Below are 21,014 nucleotides of genomic sequence, written 5' to 3' on the forward strand. Positions count from 1 at the left end.
TGTTGCCAAAATTTGTACTGTAAAACACACCATTTGAGACTTAAAAACAAAGCCCTAGTTGTTATATTTGTAGTGTTAAATACTGAATCTCAGATGGCCCTTAACTTTGGGATAGATCAAAAGATAAGTTTTTATTAGTTTGTATTGTAGGTGTATATTAGAACAGGCTATAACTCTTTCATGTTGGTGGAATGCTGGGAAGTGAGTTGACTGATGAATGACCTCAAATCATTCTAGTTTATTGTACCCAAAAAGGATGTGAAAACAGGAGTTAATATTACTTTATATGGATACTAATTAGGAACATGAGGTCAGCATATGCCTTCTTTAATTAAACACTTTTTTGACTTGCTGAAATATTTTTTATGTTTGGTTTTTAAAAATTTTTATTTTATTTTATTTACTTTAGAAACAGAGCATGAGCTGGAGAGAAGGGAGGGAGAGAGAGAAAGAGGGAGGGAGGGAGGGTGAGTGAGTGTGAGTCAGCCTTAAGCATGCTGAGCGTGGAGCCTGACACAGGGCTCAATCCCATGACCCTGGGATCATGACCTGAGCTGAAATCAAGAGATCAAGAGTCAGATGCTTAACTGACTGAGCTACCCAGGAGCCTCTGTTTTTTGTTTTTGTTTTCTTAAATAGTATACATTCCCAAGGAGTGAAAATTATTTTTTCTTGGTTGTTTTAGGAATTTTCACTCTTTTGGAACTGCCACTAGTAATCTTTGGGGTTTGTACAGTTTCTGATGACTGAATTAATTCTAATTAGCTCTCAATTCAGTTCATAATTATAAAATCCAAGAGAATTTTAGTAATGACTATTTTGTTGTTGTTAGCCCAACATTCATTGAGTACATTTTGTTTTGGATCCCTGTCCTCTAGAAGCTTACAGTTTTCAAACTGCTTTATACTGTAATGATTGTGAAATGTGTAATTAAGTTTTAAGATGCAAAGGATTTATATTAATATAAGAGCACACTTATGGTCATCTTATAATAACATCATGTGTGCTTTTTTTGGTTGGAGAAAATGTTGGAGTCCTATCTAGAGCATGGGCTGGCTGTAACACATGAGTTTCTGTGTTTTTCCTTGTTAATTTTTAAAAAATGTTTTAATTGAATCTGGATATATCCATATAAGTGTTATATGCATGTGTTTGGTTAAAGCATCTCAAAAGGAGAAAAAGGTTAAGGATTATAAAGTAATCAGAATTTACTTATATACTTACAACTTCTTGAGGGTACTGACATGGAAAATGCACTATATGCTAGCAATTACTGTTATATTTAGAGTCTGACAAGTTGTGAAATATGGAACAATTTGAGTTTTTGAAACTTTATTCTGCATTCAACACATATTTATTGGGAACCTGGTATTGGGAGTCAGGCACTGTTGTAGATTCTGGAGATAGAACAGTGAACATATTTCTGTACTCATGGAGCATTTTAACAGTGTGAGCAGACAGCAACAAACAAAATACTGTACACGATGATAAGTTCTAGAATTCCTAACATGCCATTTCTGAATCATAACCTCCTTCTCCCAAAGATTACAACTATCTTGTCTTCTGTGGTACTCATTTTCTAGCTGTTCTTTATAATTTTACCACTTAATTATGCATTCTGTGGATACTGTAGTTTTCCCTGTGAACTTTATGCAAACAGAATCTTCCAGTGTGGATTCTGTTGTACGTGGCTTCTTTTGCTCAGCATGGCTTTTGTGAGATGTGGGCAAATAGTTCATTAGTTTTCATTGTATTCGTGGATCAAATTCATCCCATTGTATGAAGACTTAACTGCCATACTGGCTTGGGTGGGGGGGGGACGTTTGGGTAGACTTTTCTGGTTTTTATTGGAGAAAAATACTGTATACCAAATTCAATAAGCCTGGTGAGTGGTCATTGGAACATAATAGCTCTGTGAGAGATGTAAGCTGCTTTTGGTGTTCAGATGAAGTTTACCTTGAAAAGTCAAAAGTCAAAACTAAAGTCTTTAATTTTGATTGAGGGTATTGTATGACTAAGGTCTTAAAACTCGTCATCTTAGGGTATATTTTAGTAGGTGCCCACTTACCTGACTCTGATCAGACCAATAAAAGCCACAGTCTGGTGATATACATCTTTTGGGAAAACAGGCCTACTTTTCAAAGTATAATTGTAGGAAATCTTTACCATGGTGTCATGTAAAGGAACTTTGGAAGATTTATTTACTGGTTGTTGTTTTTTACAGTGATACATTTTGGAGTATCTGATTAAACAAATGTATATATCAACTCATATTTTTCTGCTGTATTGTCAATAAAATGAGAAGACAGTGGCCATGGCAAGTAAATTTATATTGTAGTTGTAAATACAAGAAATGTGTGTCTGTAATAAATATTAGTCCCCTAATATTGAGCACTGATTCTATGACAAGTGCTAAGCTAATGTTTTGTGTGCATTGTTTCACCTTAATCTTAACAACACTGTTAGGTACTACTGTAACCTCTATTTTAAAAGTGAGGAATGTGAGGTTAAATTTACTTGCTCTAGCTAGTATGCTTTATAATTCATATACATGCACATGCTTATATGTTGCTGTGTTCTAAAGGAGTGTCACGGAGATGGATGTGGAATGGTGTTAGGTGAGTTTTAGACCAGATAGACAGCATGAATCATGAAAGCTGGGAGGCATAGGGTACTGTAGCTGTCAGAGAGCACAAGCTGACCTAAAGGAAGTGTGTAGCTATTGCTCAGCTTTAGCTGATTGTTGGCATGGAAGAAGGCAAGGCCAGATCTTCCGGTTTTTCAAAACAGGTTGTAAATCTGGATTTTTATGTAAATAATCTTGACTTAAATGCTGTCAGCTGATGTCATTTTTATGTGTTTTTATTGTGAAATATAATACCTATATAAAAGCACATAAAGCAGATATACATTAATAAATAATTATAAAGTGAGTACCCATGTAAACGCCATGCAGGTCAAGGGAATACAATGTTGCCAGCTTTTCAGAAGCTTCCCATCTTGCTTCTTCTCAATAACATTACCCTAGTAAGGTAGCCACTGTCCTGACCATAAGATCCATAGGTTGTGACCTTCCTAAATAACACCTTTACTCCCCTAAGTCAGTTGCTGTTCTGACTTTTAAAGATTCAGATGTTGTTGCATATGAATTCATTCCTCTTCATTGCTGTATGGAATTCTATTGCATGAATATGCCACAGTCTATGCATTCTCCTGTTGATGGACTTTTGGGTTATATCCTAATTTGGGCAGTTAAGAGTAATGCTTCCATAGAAACTTGTACATTTTTCTTGGTAAACACACATACATTCCTCTAAGATACGTATTTAGGGATGGAATTGCTGCTGGATTGTTTAATGTATCTTCAAAATAGTAGATAATGTATTTTCCAAAGAGGTTGTACTAATTTATACTCTTCGTCATCAGTGAATGAGAGCTTCTTTTGCTCTGCATTTTTACCAGTGCCTGGTGTTATTAGACACTGTAATTTTAGCTCTTCTGGTAGGTCTTTAGTACACTCTCATTGTAGTTTTAATTTGCATGTCCTTGACTAGATGAAGTTGATCAACTTTTCATGTTTATAGCCTGCCTGTTAAGTTTTTTGTCTGCTTTTCTGTGGGACTTTTTCTGTTGATTGGCTTTATGTTTTTTGTATAAAAGCCAGTTGATTGTATGTGTTGTAGACATATTTTCCAACATGGTAGTTCTCTCTTAATGGTCTTTTCATGAATAGAAGGGTTTTTTTGTTTGTTTGTGTAAGTTTATTCATTTGTTTTGAGAAAGCATGCGAGTGGGGTAGGAGCAGAGAGAGAGGGGGGGAGGGAGAGAATCCCAAGCAGGCTCTGCACCATCAGCACAGAGCACTGTGCAGGGCTCGAACTCACTATGAGATCATGACCTGTACCAGGATCAAGAGTCAGATGCTTAACTGACTCATGAACAGCAGTTTTTAATTTGAATGTGGTTTGGGGGTAGTGGCACAGGGCAAGGCCAGCAAAGAAAGAAATTTCAAGAGAGAGACCTGCCAGCATGCCAGATCCTGCAGAGTGGTCAAGTGAAATAAGGACTGGAAAGGTTAATTGAATAACCGTAAGTTTTTGTAGCTTTACTATATGAGTTTAGGCTCTGGAATCTGAATCTTGAGTCTACTACTTAATAGCTGTTTTCTCATCGTGAAATGCAGTAATGATGACAGTACCCATCTCAGAGTGGTTGTGCACTCAGCACAGTACCCAGCACTGTTCTGTTCTGTTAAGCTATGCCTTTTAAAAACATTTTATTTTATTTTATTTATTTATTTATTTATTTTTTTCAACGTTTATTTATTTTTGGGACAGAGAGAGACAGAGCATGAACGGGGGAGGGGCAGAGAGAGAGGGAGACACAGAATCGGAAACAGGCTCCAGGCTCTGAGCCATCAGCCCAGAGCCTGACGCGGGGCTCGAACTCACGGACCGCGAGATTGTGACCTGGCTGAAGTCGGACGCTTAACCGACTGCGCCACCCAGGCGCCCCTTAAAAACATTTTAAATGAAGTCCATCTTAATAGAAAAGAGACCCAGCACATAGTAAGCTGTTCTGTTAAGCTATACCTTTTAAAAACATTTTAAGTGAAACCCATCTTAATATCAGAGAAGAGGCATGTATTTATGTATATATTTCTTTGATATTGGACAGAGGCTAGCCTGTAGATAAGGAGTCTCAACCCAGCAAGATGCGCTGTGGAACAGAAGTCCTTGGGCTCTGAGACACTTTTGAAAAAATTATTACAATAGCATTAAGTAAGACGTGCAGTCTTTATTCTGATGGATTAGAGAATAGAAATTAAAGACTATTCCAGATCCAGTGCACAGTTGGAATATCTACCTGATCTGAATGGTTGATTAGCAAATTCTGTTTAGTTTTTAACTGTTGAGCACTTTGTAGTTTTCCACTTGTTCTATCCGTACCTTCTATCATCTCCTATGTCTCCCCTCCCCCTGTGCACATATACATATATGTGCATACATCATAGTTGCTCTGGATTCCTGTAATAGCTGCCTAAGTATAATATACCCCTTCTTTCTCCTTACTCTTTTTCTAAATTGATTCTCAAAATCCAAGTTGTATTAGTTTCCCACCCCAACACACACACTCTTCCTAAAACTCCTAGGCTTCTTACTGCCTTTAGAAGTAGAAGACCAAAGTCCATACTGTATGGTCAATAAACTTCTGGATTATTTGACCCCTACCTATCCCTCTAGACTCATCTTCCATCTTGTTCCTTCTTGCTGTGTTCTCCAACTATGCTGTCCTCTTTTTGGTTCCTAGTAGAAGTTGCACTTTCTGCCAAGTTTCTCAGCTCCTCTCAGTGGCACTGTTTTCCTTTTTAGTACTTATTTAAGCCTATGATTATATATTCAGTTGTGAATTTTTTTCCCCCACTGGACTGTAAGCTCCATGAGAACAAAGGTCAATACTGATTGATTATTCACAGAACTTAACACAGTCTCTAGCGTAATAAACTCTCAAACATTATTTGAATGAATGAAAGAAGGAAGTACTTTTTTTCTACCCGGAAAGCTTCCCTGCCTTCATCCCTCATTCCTCTAGCATCTGTCCCAGTTCTGTTCCTCAAGAACCATGTCCTGAGCCCAGAAATTAGGTCAGAATTCTCTTTTAAGCTCTCAGTACTTTCTCTTTGTTACACTACAATAACTTACATTATCTGTCTGCTGGTTATTTGATTAATATCTGTTGTCCTTCCTAGAATTAGAATGGCCTTTTTAATACTCTGTTATTGACTCACTGGTAAGTCAACCTAGAAACTCCTAGAAGGTACTAGCACATCTCCAGATCTAGTTGCATTTTTCTAGGGAGGGAGCTCCTAGAGTAGTCAGTCCATGGAAAATTTACTTACCTCCCTGGCGTCTTGGTAGCAGTGTTCTTGGTGTAGGTTGTTCCTAGATCAGTAATTAATTTCTGGTCCCCTCATTAAGGAGTGCACTTGTTGTGATGAGCACCGGCTATTGTATGGAAGTGTTAAATCACTATGTTGTAAACTGAAAATAATATTACACTGTATGTTAACTGGAATGTAAATAAAAACTTAAAAAAACAAAAACAAAAGACATACAGCTGGCCAACAGACACATGAAAAGATGCTGAACATCACTGATCATCAGAAATGCAAATGAAAACTACAATGGGATAATGCCTCATACCTGTCAGAATGGCTAAACTCCACAACACAAGAAACAACAGGTGTTGGGGAGGATGTGAAGAAAGGAGAAAGAACCCTTTTGTACAGTTGGTGGGAACACAAATTGGGACAACCACTTTGGAAAACAGTATTGGAGGCTCCTCAGAAAGTGGAAAATAGAACTACCCTCCAATCCAGCAGTTGCACTACTAAGTATTTATATACCTAAAGAATACAAAAATACTAATTCAAAGGGATACCTGCACCCTGATGTTTATGGCAGCATTATCTATCATAGCCAAATTATGGAAACAGCCCGTATATATCCAGTGGAATATTACTCAGCCATAAAAAGAATGAAATCTTACCATTTGCGATGACATGGATGGGACTAAGTGAAATAAACCAGAGAAAGACAGACACATGATTTCTCTCATGTGAAGTTTAAGAAACAAAACAAACGAGCAAAGGAAAAAATGACCAAGAAATGGACTCTTAACCATAGAGAATTGATAGTTACCAGAGGGGAGGTAGATGGGGGGATGGGTGAAGGTGGTGGGGATTAGGAAGGGGCCCTTTGTTGTGATGAGCACCAGGTGTTGCATGGAATTGTTGAACCACTGTATTGGACACCGGAAACTATACGCTATAGTTTACACTATATGTTAGCTGGAATTTAACTAAAAACTTAAAAAAAATTCTAGTCCCCTGAAGTTATCTTCTTTTTTTAAAGTGGAAAAATTTCAAAACCATTCAGAAGTAGATGAAGATTATAAAGAATCCCCACATCACCATCACCAGATAGTTATCAAATTATGGCCAGTGTTGGTTCATTTATCCTTCCAATGCATTGTATCCTCACTCCCCCATTATTTTGAAGCAAATACCAGACTTGTCTTTTCGTCATTATTGAGTATATATCTCTAAAAGATAAGAATTCTTTAAAAAAGAACTAGATGACCATTGTCACACTTTAAAAATAAATTCTAAATCCAAAATCCAGTGTTTAGTCAATGTAAAGTTTCCAATTGTTAAAAATACGAACTTTCCTTTTTAAATATATTTTTAAAAAATCAGGATCCAAACAAGGTCCTCCTGTTGTGGTTGTTTGGTATATCTACTGATAATCTTAGACTGTAAGGTCCCCCCATGTCTCTTGGTCTTTATCCTCCCCGTCCTTCTTGTGGTTTTATTGGTGAGGAACAGTTTTGTTTGTCCTCTTAGAATTTCTTAATCTGGATTTTGATGCTTGCTTTCCCACAGTGGTTACAATGTTTCTCTGCCCTCTATTTATTAATTGGTGATATAGCTAGAGCAGTTCTAATAGAAATATGTGAGCCACACATGTAAAATAAAATTTTTATTAGCCACATCAAGAAGTTAAACAGGTGAAGTGAAGTTAAGGGGTGTCTGGGTGGCTCAGTCTGTTGAGCATCTGACTCTTGATTTCAGCTCGGGTCATGATCTCACAGTTTGTGAGATCAAGCCCCACATCAGGCTCTGTGCTTACAGTGGGAAGCCTGCTTGGGATTCCCTCTCTCTCTCTCCTCTCCCCCGCTGCCCTTTACCCCACTCACACACGTGTGTGTGCATGCTCTTTGTCTTTCTCAAAATAAATAAATAGATAAAAACTTAAAAAAAAAACAGATGAAGTTAATTTAACGTGTTATTTCATGCATATACCAAAAATATTATCATTTTAACTATGATAGTACCTTCAGTTTCTCTTTCCTTGTCTTTCACAACCTTGACACTTTCAGTGAACACTGGTCATTTATTTTTTAGAATGTTTCAATTTGGGTTTATGCGATGATGTCTCATGATTTGACTGAGGTTGTGCGGTTTTGACAAGACTACCACAGACATAATGGCTTGTCTTTCTCAGTGGAGAAAGTGTCAGGAGAAAGTATGTCTGGTCTACTTCTTTTATTCTCTCTTCATTTATTAATTGGAATTCCTTTGTAAAGAAGAGTTGCCCCTTCATTTATTTGTTTGATTATTTATCAGTATGCATTCACAGATAATTTATTCCATGGGTTACAATGTATTATTATTATTACTTATTTTGTTGCTCATATTGTTAACAGCTTTGGCCATTGGAAGTCCTGTTTTGAGCACTTTTTATTTTTTATTTATTTTTTAAATTTTTTCTAACATTTTATTTATTTTTGAGACAGGGAAAGACAGAGCATGAACAGGGGAGGGTCAGAGAGAGGGAGACACAGAATCTGAAACAGGCTCCAGGCTCTGAGCTGTCAGCCCAGAGCCCGACGCAGGGCTCAAACTCACGGACCGCGAGATCATGACCTGAGCCGAAGTCGGCCACTTAACCGACTGAGCCACCCAGGCGCCCCACTTTTTATTTTTTTGGTACATGATTTATGTTGTATTTTCCCTACCCTAACCCTGGCTTCTCTCACTTATACCAGAAGACCTGATTCTTTTATTGGAGAACGGAATTTAGATACCTGGATCTGTATATCCAATTGGTATGGCAGTGGTTGTTCCTTTCAGCAGTCACAACTAGACAGACACATAGGTTAGTTTTTTCCCCATCCTTTTCAGTTGTGGTATTCATTTGAAATGGGTTTATTTATTTTTTGAGTTTATTTTATTTAGAGCAAGTGAGGGGTGGGGGAGAGAGAGAGAGAGAGAGAGAAAGAGAAAGAGAGAATCCCAAGTAGGCTCCGTGCTCTCAGCGTAGAGTCTGATGCAAGGCTCGATCCCACAAACCATGAGATCATGACCTGAGCCCAAACCAAGAGTCAGACCCTCAGCCGACTGAGCCACCCAGGCACCACATGGAATAGGTTTATTTGTTAACTCTGTGTATTCTATTTTGGGTCCCACCTCCATGACCATCCTTGTTGATTTTAATTATTTATTATTTTGGGGTATGTGAAACATTACTGTAGTTCAAAGCTGTACAAAAATATATGCTCAGGAGTGTTAATTCTTCCTCATTCCCCAAACCCATTTTCTTTTCCTTCCCACCCCTTTCCCACTTAACCTTGTAAGGTAGTTCCTTTAGTTTCTGGTTTATCATTTCTATATTTCTTTTTCACAGAGGAGCAAGTACATGTGCATAATCTTACATTACCTTCTTTCTTCCACGAAGGGTAGCATACTATAGATATTCTTGTACTTTGTTCACTTAAAGGTATGCCCCTGAAGTTGTTCCATATCAGTTCATAGAGATCACCATTTCTTATAGCTGCCAATACTCCCATTGTATGGATGTACCATAATTTTTTCATTTACTAGCCCGTATATAGTCATTTAGGTGTTACTGATACGTATTTGCAACAACAAACGTTGCTGCAATGAATGACCTTGTACATATGCCTATTCACATTGTTGGAGGTGTATTGTAGAAGTAGAATCTCTGGGTCAAAAAGTAAGTGTTAGTTTTGTTAGGTATTGCCAAATTCCTTCCAGAAAGGCAGTACTAATTCCCATTAGAAATGTAAGAGAAAGTCTGCATCCTCACAGTCTTGTGAACAGACTGTGTTGTCATATGTTTTATATTTTTGCCAGTTTGATAGGTGAAAAATGGTATCTTGGAGTTATTTTAATATGCATTTCTCTGTGAGTGAGTTTGAACATTTTTTCAAATATTTGAGGACCATTTTAATATTTTTGTGTGAAGTATTTTTTTTTTCCTTTTTTAAAATGTTTCTTTTTTTCTGCATTTCTTTCTTTACATATTAGAGATATTGGCCCTTTGAAGTATATTTTGCAAATATTTTCTACCAGGCTGTACCTTGTCTTAAGACTGGTTATGGTGTTTTGTGTGTGTGTGTGTGTGTGTGTGTGTGTTTTGGTCATGTGGGCTTTTTTTATGTACCCAGGGTTATTTTATTTCCTAAGAACTTTTAGTTATGGTTAGGAAGCCTTTCCCTACACCAGCCTTAAAGAATTCACTTGAAGGGTGCCTGGGTGGCTTGACAGTCAGTTGAGTGTCTGACTCTTGTCATATCATCATCCAGGGTTGTGGGATCGATCCCCATGTGGAACCTGCTTGAGATCCCCCCCACCCCCACCCCACTGCCCCTCTCCCCTACTCACATTCTCTCCCTTAAAAAAAAAAACAACAGGAATTCATTTAAGTTTTCTTCTAGTACTTTATGGTTTTATTTTTTACATTTAGATCCATAATTCTTTTGGAGTTTATTCTTATGCACGATGAGATATAGATCTAATTTTATGTTTTTTCCTAAATGACTGCCCAGTTTTTCCAACACTATTAATAAGTGACATCCTTTATACCAGCGATTTGACAGGTTACCTTTCTCATATCCTAATTTGCCATTATTTACTTTGAGCTCTATTTCTGGATTTTCCATTTTATTCCACTGGTCTATATGTCTAATCATGCACCAGTACCACACTTTTAATTATAGAAGCCTTGTAGTATGTCTTAATTAATTAAGAGCTCTTTAACTGATAGGGCCAGTTACCCCCTGGGAGTTTTTCTTTTGCAGTGTTTTGGTTTTTTTGTTTGTTGTTGTTGTTGTTTTAACCTGTTATTACAGTCAAATGAAAACATATTGTATGTGTTCTTATGTCTGGCTTCTTTTGTTCAACATTAAACAACATTGTAAGATTCATCCATATTGGTTTGTATAGTTGTAGTTTATTCATTTCATGACTATATAATATTACATTGAGTGAATGTTGTAAGCCCTTAGCAACTTCTGTTCTATTAGGCTGTCTTTATTGATAAGAATTCTTTGTGTATTCTGTATATGAACACTGTGTTGGATATATAGATATTAGCAGGTTATTTTTTTATTTTTTGACAACAGATCAAGTTTATTAAACTCTTATGCGTCTGCAATTAATGTTACTTTAAAAACTCAGTTTTACATGAAAATAAGTGATGTTGCTCTTTGTTGTGTATGGGAAAAGTCCTAAGTTTACCTAAGTGGCTTGCATTAAAACTGATGTATTTATTCCATTTCTGTTGAACTTTGATCAGTTACTGTTGCCCAGTTCAGTGGTAAGATTTTTAGCCTGGAGATGCCTGATTTTATTAGAAACAGGAGGGAGTGCCCTGATGGAGTGTGCCTAAGGAAGTCTTAGCAGTTGAAACACAGCTTGTCACCTTTTTGCCTTAGACTTTTTGTGACTCGTTTAAAGCAGTTTGAGGGTTTAAGGTGAAGGAAGAAGTCTAATTTTAAAGAAATGTGACCTGTTGAATCTGCTAATTTGGGTCTGTTTTTCATTGAGTGCTTTGTTGTGTATCATGTTTTCTCATATATCTTTAGAAACCAAAAAGATTTTTTAAAGTTTTTTTATTTTGAACTAATGTTAGAGAAAAGCTTTAAAAATATTGGTTTGCTTATAATCCCTCATCCTATATGTTTTATATAACCATAGAACAGTTATCAAGGATAAGAAATTAATATTGATAAAATAATAAAATAATATTAACCAAACTGCAGACTGTACTCAACTATTGCCAGCTTTTCCTCTTTCTGTTTCAGGATTCCACATTGCATTTAGTTCTTGTTGGTGTCTTGGAATCTGCAACAGACTCTCAGTCTTCCCACTGTGTTTTATGACCTTTATATTTTTGAAGAGAATTGATTTATTATTTTGTAGAATGCCCCTCAATTTGCTTTGCCTGATATTTTCTTTTATTAAATTTATGTATGTATGTATGTATGTATGTATGTATATATTTTAGAGCGCAGGAGCAGGGGACAGGGGCAGAGGGGCAGAGGGAGAGAGTGAATCTCTAGCAAGGCTTCATGCTCAATGCAGAGCCCAACAGGGTTCAATCCCACGACCCTGGGATCATGACCTGAGCTGAAATGAAGAGTTGGACACTCAGCCAACTGAGCTACCTAGGCACCCAATCTTTTTTTTTTTTTTTTTTTTATTGTTCTTATTTTTATTCTTCTTATTTTAAGAATGCTCCATACCCAAGGTGGGGCTTGCATTCACAACTCTGAGATCAAGAATTGCATGCTCTACCGACTGAGCCAGGCAGGCATCGCTGTCTGATATTTTCTTACCATTAGAATGAGATGATGCATTTTTGGCAAAACACTATAAAAATCTTGATGGGTCTTGGTGCATCATATCAAGTGGTTTATAATGTTGGTATGTATTATTGGTGATGTTTACCTTGATCACTAGGTTAGGGTGGTAATTCTCCACTTTGTAAAGTCACTATATATTTTTTTAATAAATATTTTGGAGGAGGTAATTTGAGACTCTGCTAATCCTGCTGCTTCTCAAACTTTCACCCACTAAATTTAGCATCTATTGGTGGATCTCATCTGCAACAGTTTGTGGGGTTTGGCTGATGGTATTTTTTGTTTCCCTTTTTCCTTCCCCATTTGTTAATTGGAGTTCCGTTGTAAGGAGTGCTGTCTCTTTCTTATTTATTTATTTGATTATATTGGTATAGGCTCAAGGATATCTGTTTTCTTCTATGGGTTAAAATTGAATAGTATCATTATTTACTTGGTTGCTCAAGTTATTCCAGCTTTGGCCATTAGAAGCTCCCTCAGATTGGTTCCTGTGTTCTTTTGACAAACTTACTTTTTTTTTTTTTTTTTGGCAGTCCTTTAATTTCTGGTATCACATGATATTCGAGGTTCATTTTATATTTTCACCCTGAAAGCAACCACTTCTCCAAGGATTCCTGATTTCTTTTATTAGAGAATCATATTTAGAAATTTAGATCTTCATGATGGTGGCTGTGCTCATTGCAGTGGAGGTTTTTGTTTGTTTGCTTCTAGGCTCTTTCAGCAGCTAGAGCTAGGAAATAGATGTATGTATAGTAATCTGTGCATATGTACGTGACTCTTTCTGTATCTGTGTGTATAGATGTCTAAAACCAAGGGTTTGTCCTGATACTTCAGATTCCAATCTTATTTATAACCTTCCTCCTTTTCTTATTTATAACTTTTTTCTCCCAGCAGTAGAAATCCAGCTTTCATTTTCTACAGTGTATTTGCTTCTTGGTTTACTTCTGATATACATACAAAATAGTTTCAATCTTATACCCATACCTCCAGGAGAAAGACTAACTAGGCTACAGAATTTCTATACAATTCTTTTTGTCTTTGGCTTTACAGCATTCAGTCAGGATACTGTTTTAAAACTACAGTTTCTTACTTGTGTTTTCTCCTTGGCTTTCTTCATGTGATCACATTATTCATTTATAATACAGTTAGATTCATACTTGTTATTATTTGTATTCCATTTTGGATAATTTCTCATATCTCCATATCTGTGTTTTAATGTGTGTGTGTTTTGTTTTGTTTTGATATGCAAGGGTGTGTGTATATATATGTATATATTTACATACATATAGATATATATTTATAGAAAGAATACTGTGGTTCTGAGAGTCAGAGTTACACAAAAAGATACACTTAGAAATATCACTCCATAGTCCTCCCTGCCACTTCAGTCCCTTTCCCCTTTCTACCTGAAAAGAATTCAAAGTCTTTTTATCCATCTTCAGGCCATTAGAAAATGTCTACCTAAAAATAGTTTTATTTTTGATAACTGGAAAGCACTCACAGTTTTCTAGAGTGTCTGTAACTGTCCCAGATGAGAAATTGTCATTTTTAATGTGCATATAATGGTAACTTAGTTAAGTTGATATCCTTTCACATTGATCTTAGGACAGGGCAAAGATTTATTTGTAAACTTATATTTTACAGAGACCTCCAACTTTGATCAATCAAAAAATTCCATTTATACTTTATGTCTTCTAGCTGTTAACGTTTTCTAATCGTATCTATCATCATTTGTCCCCTAAGTTGCCAACCAAAGAGTGGACAAAATAAAGTATTTGAAAATTTAACTCTTGTTGAGTATAGTTGGGTGTTAGCTACTAAATTTTCTTCCTTTCTATGGAGACTGTCATCCAACTGTCATCCAACTCAACATCTATTGAGAGACTGCACTCTTACTTTGATCATTATTTGAATTCTTAAGCTTAGTGAATTCTTAACTTGTATTTGAGAAGTTTGTTGAATCCCTGAGTGTCTCCAAGACCTCTCTTCAGTTGGCTTTAGATTTGTCTCTTTTACTACTTGAAGGACATTTTTTACTACTTCTTGGACATCTCTATTTTGAGAGTTCACATGACAGCCCTTCAGATTAATCCAAATGCTTATTTTCCCTATTTTTTAACACATACTCTAGTCTTTTTCTTTGTATTTCATTTGTATATCAGTGATCACAGTTGAAATTAAATACTTAATTGATAAGGCCAAAGAGGTCAGGGGTCATCTATCTGTTTTATTCGTTAAAACTTAGGTTGTATTTTTTAAGTTCCTGGCTCAGCCTGATCTCAGTAGATGATCTTGCATTTTATTTTGGGTGGAAAATAACTCAAAACAAAACAAAAACACTTTGGAGAGCAGAAGAATTCAGAAATAATTCAGTGTAGCAGCTCTGTTCACAGAAGGACTCCAGAGAAAGCACCTTCCTTTACTACTTGATTTTCCTAATGGAGGACAGCAAGTTGTCAAGAGTGTTCAGCTGCCTCATTTAAGAGATAGTACTGACTAAACTAGTCTAGGTATATATTTAATATTTAAAGGTCATAGCTTCCATTTTTATATTTTGTTTTGGTGTACTCTCCGAGCAATAAATGATGTTTTGTGTTAGCTCATTGGTTTTCCTCTATCCTCATTGGCTGTTCCTTTGGTCCCCCCCCCCCCCCCCCCCCCCCAAATACTTGTAGTCCACAGGGTCATCTTAGTCCTTGCGTAATTGGATCTTTTCTCTTGGTTTCAACACTACTTTGTTGATTACTTCTAGATCCTTATCTACTCACGATCTCAGTCTTGATCTTCAGCCCTGTATATTTAGCTTCCTATTGCCTATATCTCTGCTTCAGTATTTCCACAGGCACCTTCCATTTAGGATGTCTAACACTGAATTTATAATCTTTTCTTCTTCCTGCTTTTCCACTCAGCTGTCCATCTAAAGATGCCAGTTGGCCATCTTTAGCTTCTCCCTCTTGACACCTTAACTTTCTAACTGGTCTCCTTACCTCAAATCCATCTTCCACAGCCTTCAGAATGAGTTTGGGCTATGTCATGTGATTGCCTGAAATTTCTTAGTGTTTTCCCACTGAGCTTAGAGTCCTTAGCATTATATTACAAGGCCTGTTGTAAAGGAACTTTTGCAACTTCTCTTTTTACCCTTTCCTCATCCACACATCGTACAACTCAGCCATCCCACAGCCAACTTTATGTGCAGCATTAACAACCTTGCTGATGTGATGTTTCTTCTGAAACTTGTCTCCCCAGTTTTGTTTTTTTTTTTTTTTCCTGATCATTCTCCAAGCTTGAACTTGAACATTGTTTTCTCAGGGACTCCTATCTCTGATCTTCACAGCAGGCAGAATCTTCATTCTCTTCTACACCATGTATGTAGTGTTATAAACTTTCTCCTTGAGCCCTTTAGAGAGGAAGAGGGACCTATTTTTGGCCTCCACACCACTTGCATATCTGATAAATATTTGTTGAATGAATGAATGAATGAATAAATGAATGGGTTGCTTTTAAAATTACAGCTATAGCAGTAAAATTTAACTGACTATAAATCCTGCTATGTGTCTAGATAATGTTAAGGAGTAAGATTTTTCCTTCGTTTGTAGAATAGTTGCCTTATTTATTGTTTTGGATTTGGTTTTCTCCCAGTTATAGGTTCATCTTGTTTTGTCAGTTTTTGTGTCCTCCTGTCTATTCCCCATTTAATCTGTAATCATCCCTAAAGGACAGCAAAACTGCCTAGAATGGGGATCTGGGCAGGAAGCCCTTTAGAGTTGGTGATCTGAGTAGTGTCTTTGCCAGCTGGATCTTAGAACAAAGAAACCAAACAAACTCTTGGCAAATTCTGAAATGCAGCTTTTTGCTTCTTCAGAAATTGTGATTCTAGTCAGTTGATACTGACTTAGAAATGTACTCATAACTCAGAATCCAGTAGTCACAATTTGCAGTCACTCCTGATGTCTGCAGTACTCCACTAATAATTGAATTTGCGGCAAGTTTGAAATTGGAATTATAATTGGACTACAATTAGAATTATAGTCCAATAGAATTTTGGAGGTAGAAAGAACCTTTTACTTGAGATAATTTCATCCAGTTCTTTAATTTTATAGGTAAGGAAAACTGAGGTCACCTATCCAGTATGGCAGATTTGGGCTCTGATCTCAGTATTTCTCATCTAGTTCATTTTCCGTGTAACAGCATCTTTCCAGGTTACTAGGGAATAATAGTGCTGGTATTGTGCTTAAAGGAGTAACACTTTTTCTTTGGTCTCCTAAAGCCCAGGGAATGAGACTGTAGATTTCTCAGAAGATCCATGTCCAAGTTATGCAGCTTTGCATTGTTTTTAATAAGAAACGAGAAGCAACTTTACAATAAGGATGTTGAGTTTAATCATCCTGTATTTGTATAGGTAATAGATGAACTTGATAAAACACTACAGAAGGGGTCATAGTGAAAACGTAAGGTACTCTTAGGTATTCTAACAAAAGAAACCTTCTGTCCCCCTTTTTCTAAAGCATCAAAATTCTGTTATTAGTGAACTTTTTTTTTCTTTTAGTAGCGCTTACAAAAATAGCGTTTAATAGGGGTGCCTGGGTGGCAGAGTGGGTTAAGCATCTGACTCTTGATTTGGGCTCAGTCATGATCCCAGAGTCCTGGGATTGAGCCCTGTGTCAGGCTTCCTGCTGAGTGTGGAGCCTGGTTAATTAAGATTTTCTCTCCCTCTCTCTCTCTGCCCCTTCCCCACTTGTGCATCTGTGTGCACGCATGCACTCTTTCTGTCTCAAAAAAAACCCAACAGCACGAAAGTCGTGTTTATTAGTATAAAAACTGTTTCATATCACTTTTAGCCTTCAATTTTGAGTGATTTACTGTAAGACCCCCCACGCCCACTTTATTATCATTTTTGAACATAGTAAAGTCAAAAGAATTTTGCAATGGATACTTGAATCCTGACAAATAAGAGTCTTCCATTATATTTGACTATATTTGCATTATCATAAACCCATTCATTCATCTATTCTCTTCTCTATTCATTGAGAACTCCTTGTAAGGTCCACCTGGTAATGTAAACAAACATGGATAGAATTTGGCTGCTTCTGCCACTGAAGGAAACCAAAGGCTAGAGAGTGGAGAGGAGAGGACATGCTTCGTGATTTAAACTAGGACTACATTTTATTGTTGTTTTGTGGTTTAAGTGGTAGGATTGGCAAGGCATAATAACTCATTCATATTGTGGATTAAATTGGTTTAATGTGCTGGTCAAGAGCCTGACTAATCACCTTTTTTAAATGTCTCAATCTCTATTGCATACGTCTCCCTTGTGATAAATCAAGCTAATAAGGCTATGTTTGGCTTTAACAGAGAATGAGCAATTACTCCCCTTTTTTGGGAAGCCATTGAGTTAGTTGAGATGTGTACTTTTCTAATCCCTCCGAAGAAATATTCATTTTGATTGGAATGCCAGACAGTTGTAGTATTTTTAGTTTTTTGCTTATCTGAACAAAATTAATTTCTCTTACTGCAGTTTTCTTCAGGCTTGTACATTAAGACCTTACCAACAGATCCCTTACCAACAGTTGAATAACTACTTTTTATAATTAACAATAAAACAAAATAATTTCCTTAAATATTACTTGGTTTCCTAAAACAAAGTTAATAAAGATATTTGAAGTTTTCAAGGGGATTTGGTGAATGTGGTTTAAAATACACTGGCAGTTTATTCTGATTGGGAATAAAGAAAGGAAAGCAAAAAGATACAATACCTAATGAAAAATGTTCTTCCTAATCCCTTCACTTTGAAGATGATCAGTGTTAACACTTTGTGTCTTTTCAGCCTCCTTTACTACTCACGTTTAAAATTAGAATAACAATATATGTTGTTTCATAACCTCCTTAACATAACCCTCCTTGTTAACCCTCCTTTACATTAAATGAATTCCTTGTTTGATTAATACTCTTTTGAAAAATGGAAAACTTGTGGTGATTAAAATCATATGGAGGATGATAAGCTGCTTCATACCAAAGAATATGTTATCAAGGTACTTGTCTTGTCAGATCACTTTCCCTTTGCACTGATATGAAAGGGATTGAAAAGGCAGTTGAAGCAATGCTGCTGGTTAAAGTGGATTGAGAATAGATGAGTTTAGAGCCATGCAAGCAGTTCTCATTTTTAATAAGTCAGCTAAGATTGGACAAACTGGCAATTATTGCAGATATTTTTATCATGTATATTTCAGTAGGACTCTCGATGTTTAGCAGAATTACTCATATCATCGTTACTTCACATTGATGGAGGAATTTTTTTAAATACATTAAATCCTGGTCAATTTTTGTGAAAAAACAAAACAGCTTTGTTTCTAGCAGAGTTTCATTAAAGGGAGGTTTTGCTGCATTTGATTGGAAGATTGAAACAAAACTCTGGTAAGGTTGGTGGTTCTTATCTATGGGAGTGAACAGAGAGATCCTTTCTCCCTCTTTTTTCATCTGGCAGGAAAGTTAATCTAGTTGCTTTGAATTTAGGGAAACAGGCTTTCCTTAAAGGGATTCATTTTCTAAAGTGGCATTAATCTTCGATTAAAGATGTTGTGGGAAAGGAGAAATGGGTCCATGGTACCTTGATGGGCATATTCTCACGATGCTAAATGACAGCAGTGTGATAGAAGACAGATCTCACTTGTGAAATCAGCATTTCTAACAGTGGGTAACCTGTGATGTTCTGAGAATGTCATGCTCAGCATTTTCCCCTTCTACCCAGCTTTTTGTTAATTCTGGAAAGGACTTTGTTAAAAAAAAAAAAAGTTTGTAAATATAATATATTTTTAGTAACCCCAGTTCCATAAAATGGTAACATTAAAAGAGACTGAATTATTTAAGCCTCTAAGAGCAATTAACCCAATTTCTAAGAAATTTTTTTTTAATTGTTTAGTGCTAATGCCTTGAATAGTAACTTATTTCCCGCTTTACTAAGAGGTTCTTGATAGGAAGTGAGCCTGAGCTACATTATGGTTTGAGTAGTACCTGGATTGAAGGTATGTTGTTTTAATTTAATGGTGATTCTTGGGGATACTTGGTAGTTAATTTGTTTTTTTGTTTTGTGTGACCACGATACATATACTAGAAAAAACTTTTTTTTTTTCTTTTTACTTAAGGGTTATAACCAGAGCTTGAAAAGATAATTATGTAGCAAAACTGAAACTAGGTGGTGCAGTAGTGTTTAACTAAGTGATATTAAAGCAACCAATGTCCAAACATATCTAATGGTCTTATCTAGTTTCCGGTAACATGTATATTTATACTTACTGAGTTAAAAAGTATTTGACTTTTCCTTCCTTTGCACAGTTACACTGCACAATGCTTTTTAATGTTTTATGTGTCATCAGATATTTTAAAATAGTACTATTCCAACTTTTATTCTTTTCTATCTGATGTTAAGTATAAAGTTACTACAGAATTAGCTTGAATGCCAGTTTGAGCTGACATGAAATGAATGTAGAGCAGCATCTGTCCAAATTAAGTTAAAAACAAAGGAAGTTCCTGTGTGTAGTTTCCTGTCTCTTACAACAAAAACAAAAAGCAAACAAAAGCTTTCCATAATTATTAAACTCTTTTCAGAATATCTAATATTAACAGCATGAATTTTGGTATTTCAGTGTGCGAATTGTTTGCTGGATTATCTCACTTTATTAAAGACATTTTCTTAACAGAGAAATTATTTGTTTTTCTTTTCCTTTCTCAGAACACAGCAATGGAGGAAACAGCTATATGGGAACAACACACAGTGACGCTTCACAGGGTAAGTTTTCTGTTGCAGTAAATAATCTGTGTATAACTCAGGATACTGGCAGCTTTGGAAAACAATAGAGGAAAGCCAGATGTCAGGAAGTCAGAAGAAAGGGGAAAAAACTTTTCTATATTCCTTTGTTTAAAATTAGAGTTGCAATAAATTCTTTATTAAGGTTAGAGGTGAACGTGATTACTTTTTCATATATCCTTTTGGTGATTATTTGTATATTTGGTTTATTTTATTCCTGACTTATGAAAGTAAGTGATTTATTTTTAAAAATTTGAATCATCAGATAAAACACATTGCATGTTGATATAAACTGTAAACTCCTTCAGACTTTCTGAATGTATGTGCAGGTATTATAGGGTTAAAATCAAAACAGATTGTGTGAGTAATAAAACCTTAAAAGATATTTTTGATTTGAAACATGTAGATCCAAGCTATTGTTTAAGCAGTTGCAGATGGACAGAGAGCAAATAGCAGTAAGCTGGGTAAGATTAAGAGCTTTGGGGGCCCTTGGGTGGCTCAGTCAGTTGAGTATCTTTGATTTTGGTCATGATCCCAGGGTCATGGGATTGAGCTCCACATCAGGCTCTACGTTGAGCATGGAACCTCCTTGGGATTCTCTTTCTCCCTCTTCCCTTGCACTGGTGCATGTGCACTCTCTCTTTCCCAAATTAAAAAAACTGAGGGGGGCACCTGGGTAGCCCAGTCCATTGAGCATCTGACTCTAGGTTTCGGCTCAGGTCGTGATTTCAAGGTTTCTTGAGTTTGAGCCCCCTGTCGGGCTCTGTGCTGCCAGCATGAAGCCTGTTTGGGATTCATTCATTCATTCATTCTCTCTCTCTCTCTCTCTCTCTCTCTCTCTCTCTCTCCCTCTCCCCCCTCTTCCCCCTCTCCCCCCTCTCCCTCTCTTTCTCTCCCTCTCCCTCCCTCCCTCCCTCCCTCCCTCTCTGTCCCTCTCTCTGCCCTTCCCTCACTTGGGCTGTCTCTGTCTCAAAATAAATAAACTTAA

The 21,014-nt window shown here is 36.5% G+C and overlaps 1 protein-coding gene across 32 annotated transcripts in view; it reads left to right on the forward strand.

The window, feature by feature from the left end:
- TJP1 (tight junction protein 1) overlaps positions 1 to 21,014 on the forward strand; it is a 373,407-nt gene that overhangs the window by 271,689 nt on the left and 80,704 nt on the right. For all 32 annotated transcript variants that reach the window (XM_045448821.1, XM_045448822.1, XM_045448824.1 and 29 more), the window contains one exon: positions 19,952 to 20,008. In XM_045448821.1, the coding sequence (XP_045304777.1) occupies positions 19,952 to 20,008 (57 nt within the window). The remainder of the gene's footprint in view (positions 1 to 19,951; positions 20,009 to 21,014) is intronic.

Source organism: Leopardus geoffroyi, chromosome B3 (assembly GCF_018350155.1).
Source record: "Leopardus geoffroyi isolate Oge1 chromosome B3, O.geoffroyi_Oge1_pat1.0, whole genome shotgun sequence".
NCBI classification, from domain to species: Eukaryota; Metazoa; Chordata; class Mammalia; order Carnivora; family Felidae; genus Leopardus; species Leopardus geoffroyi.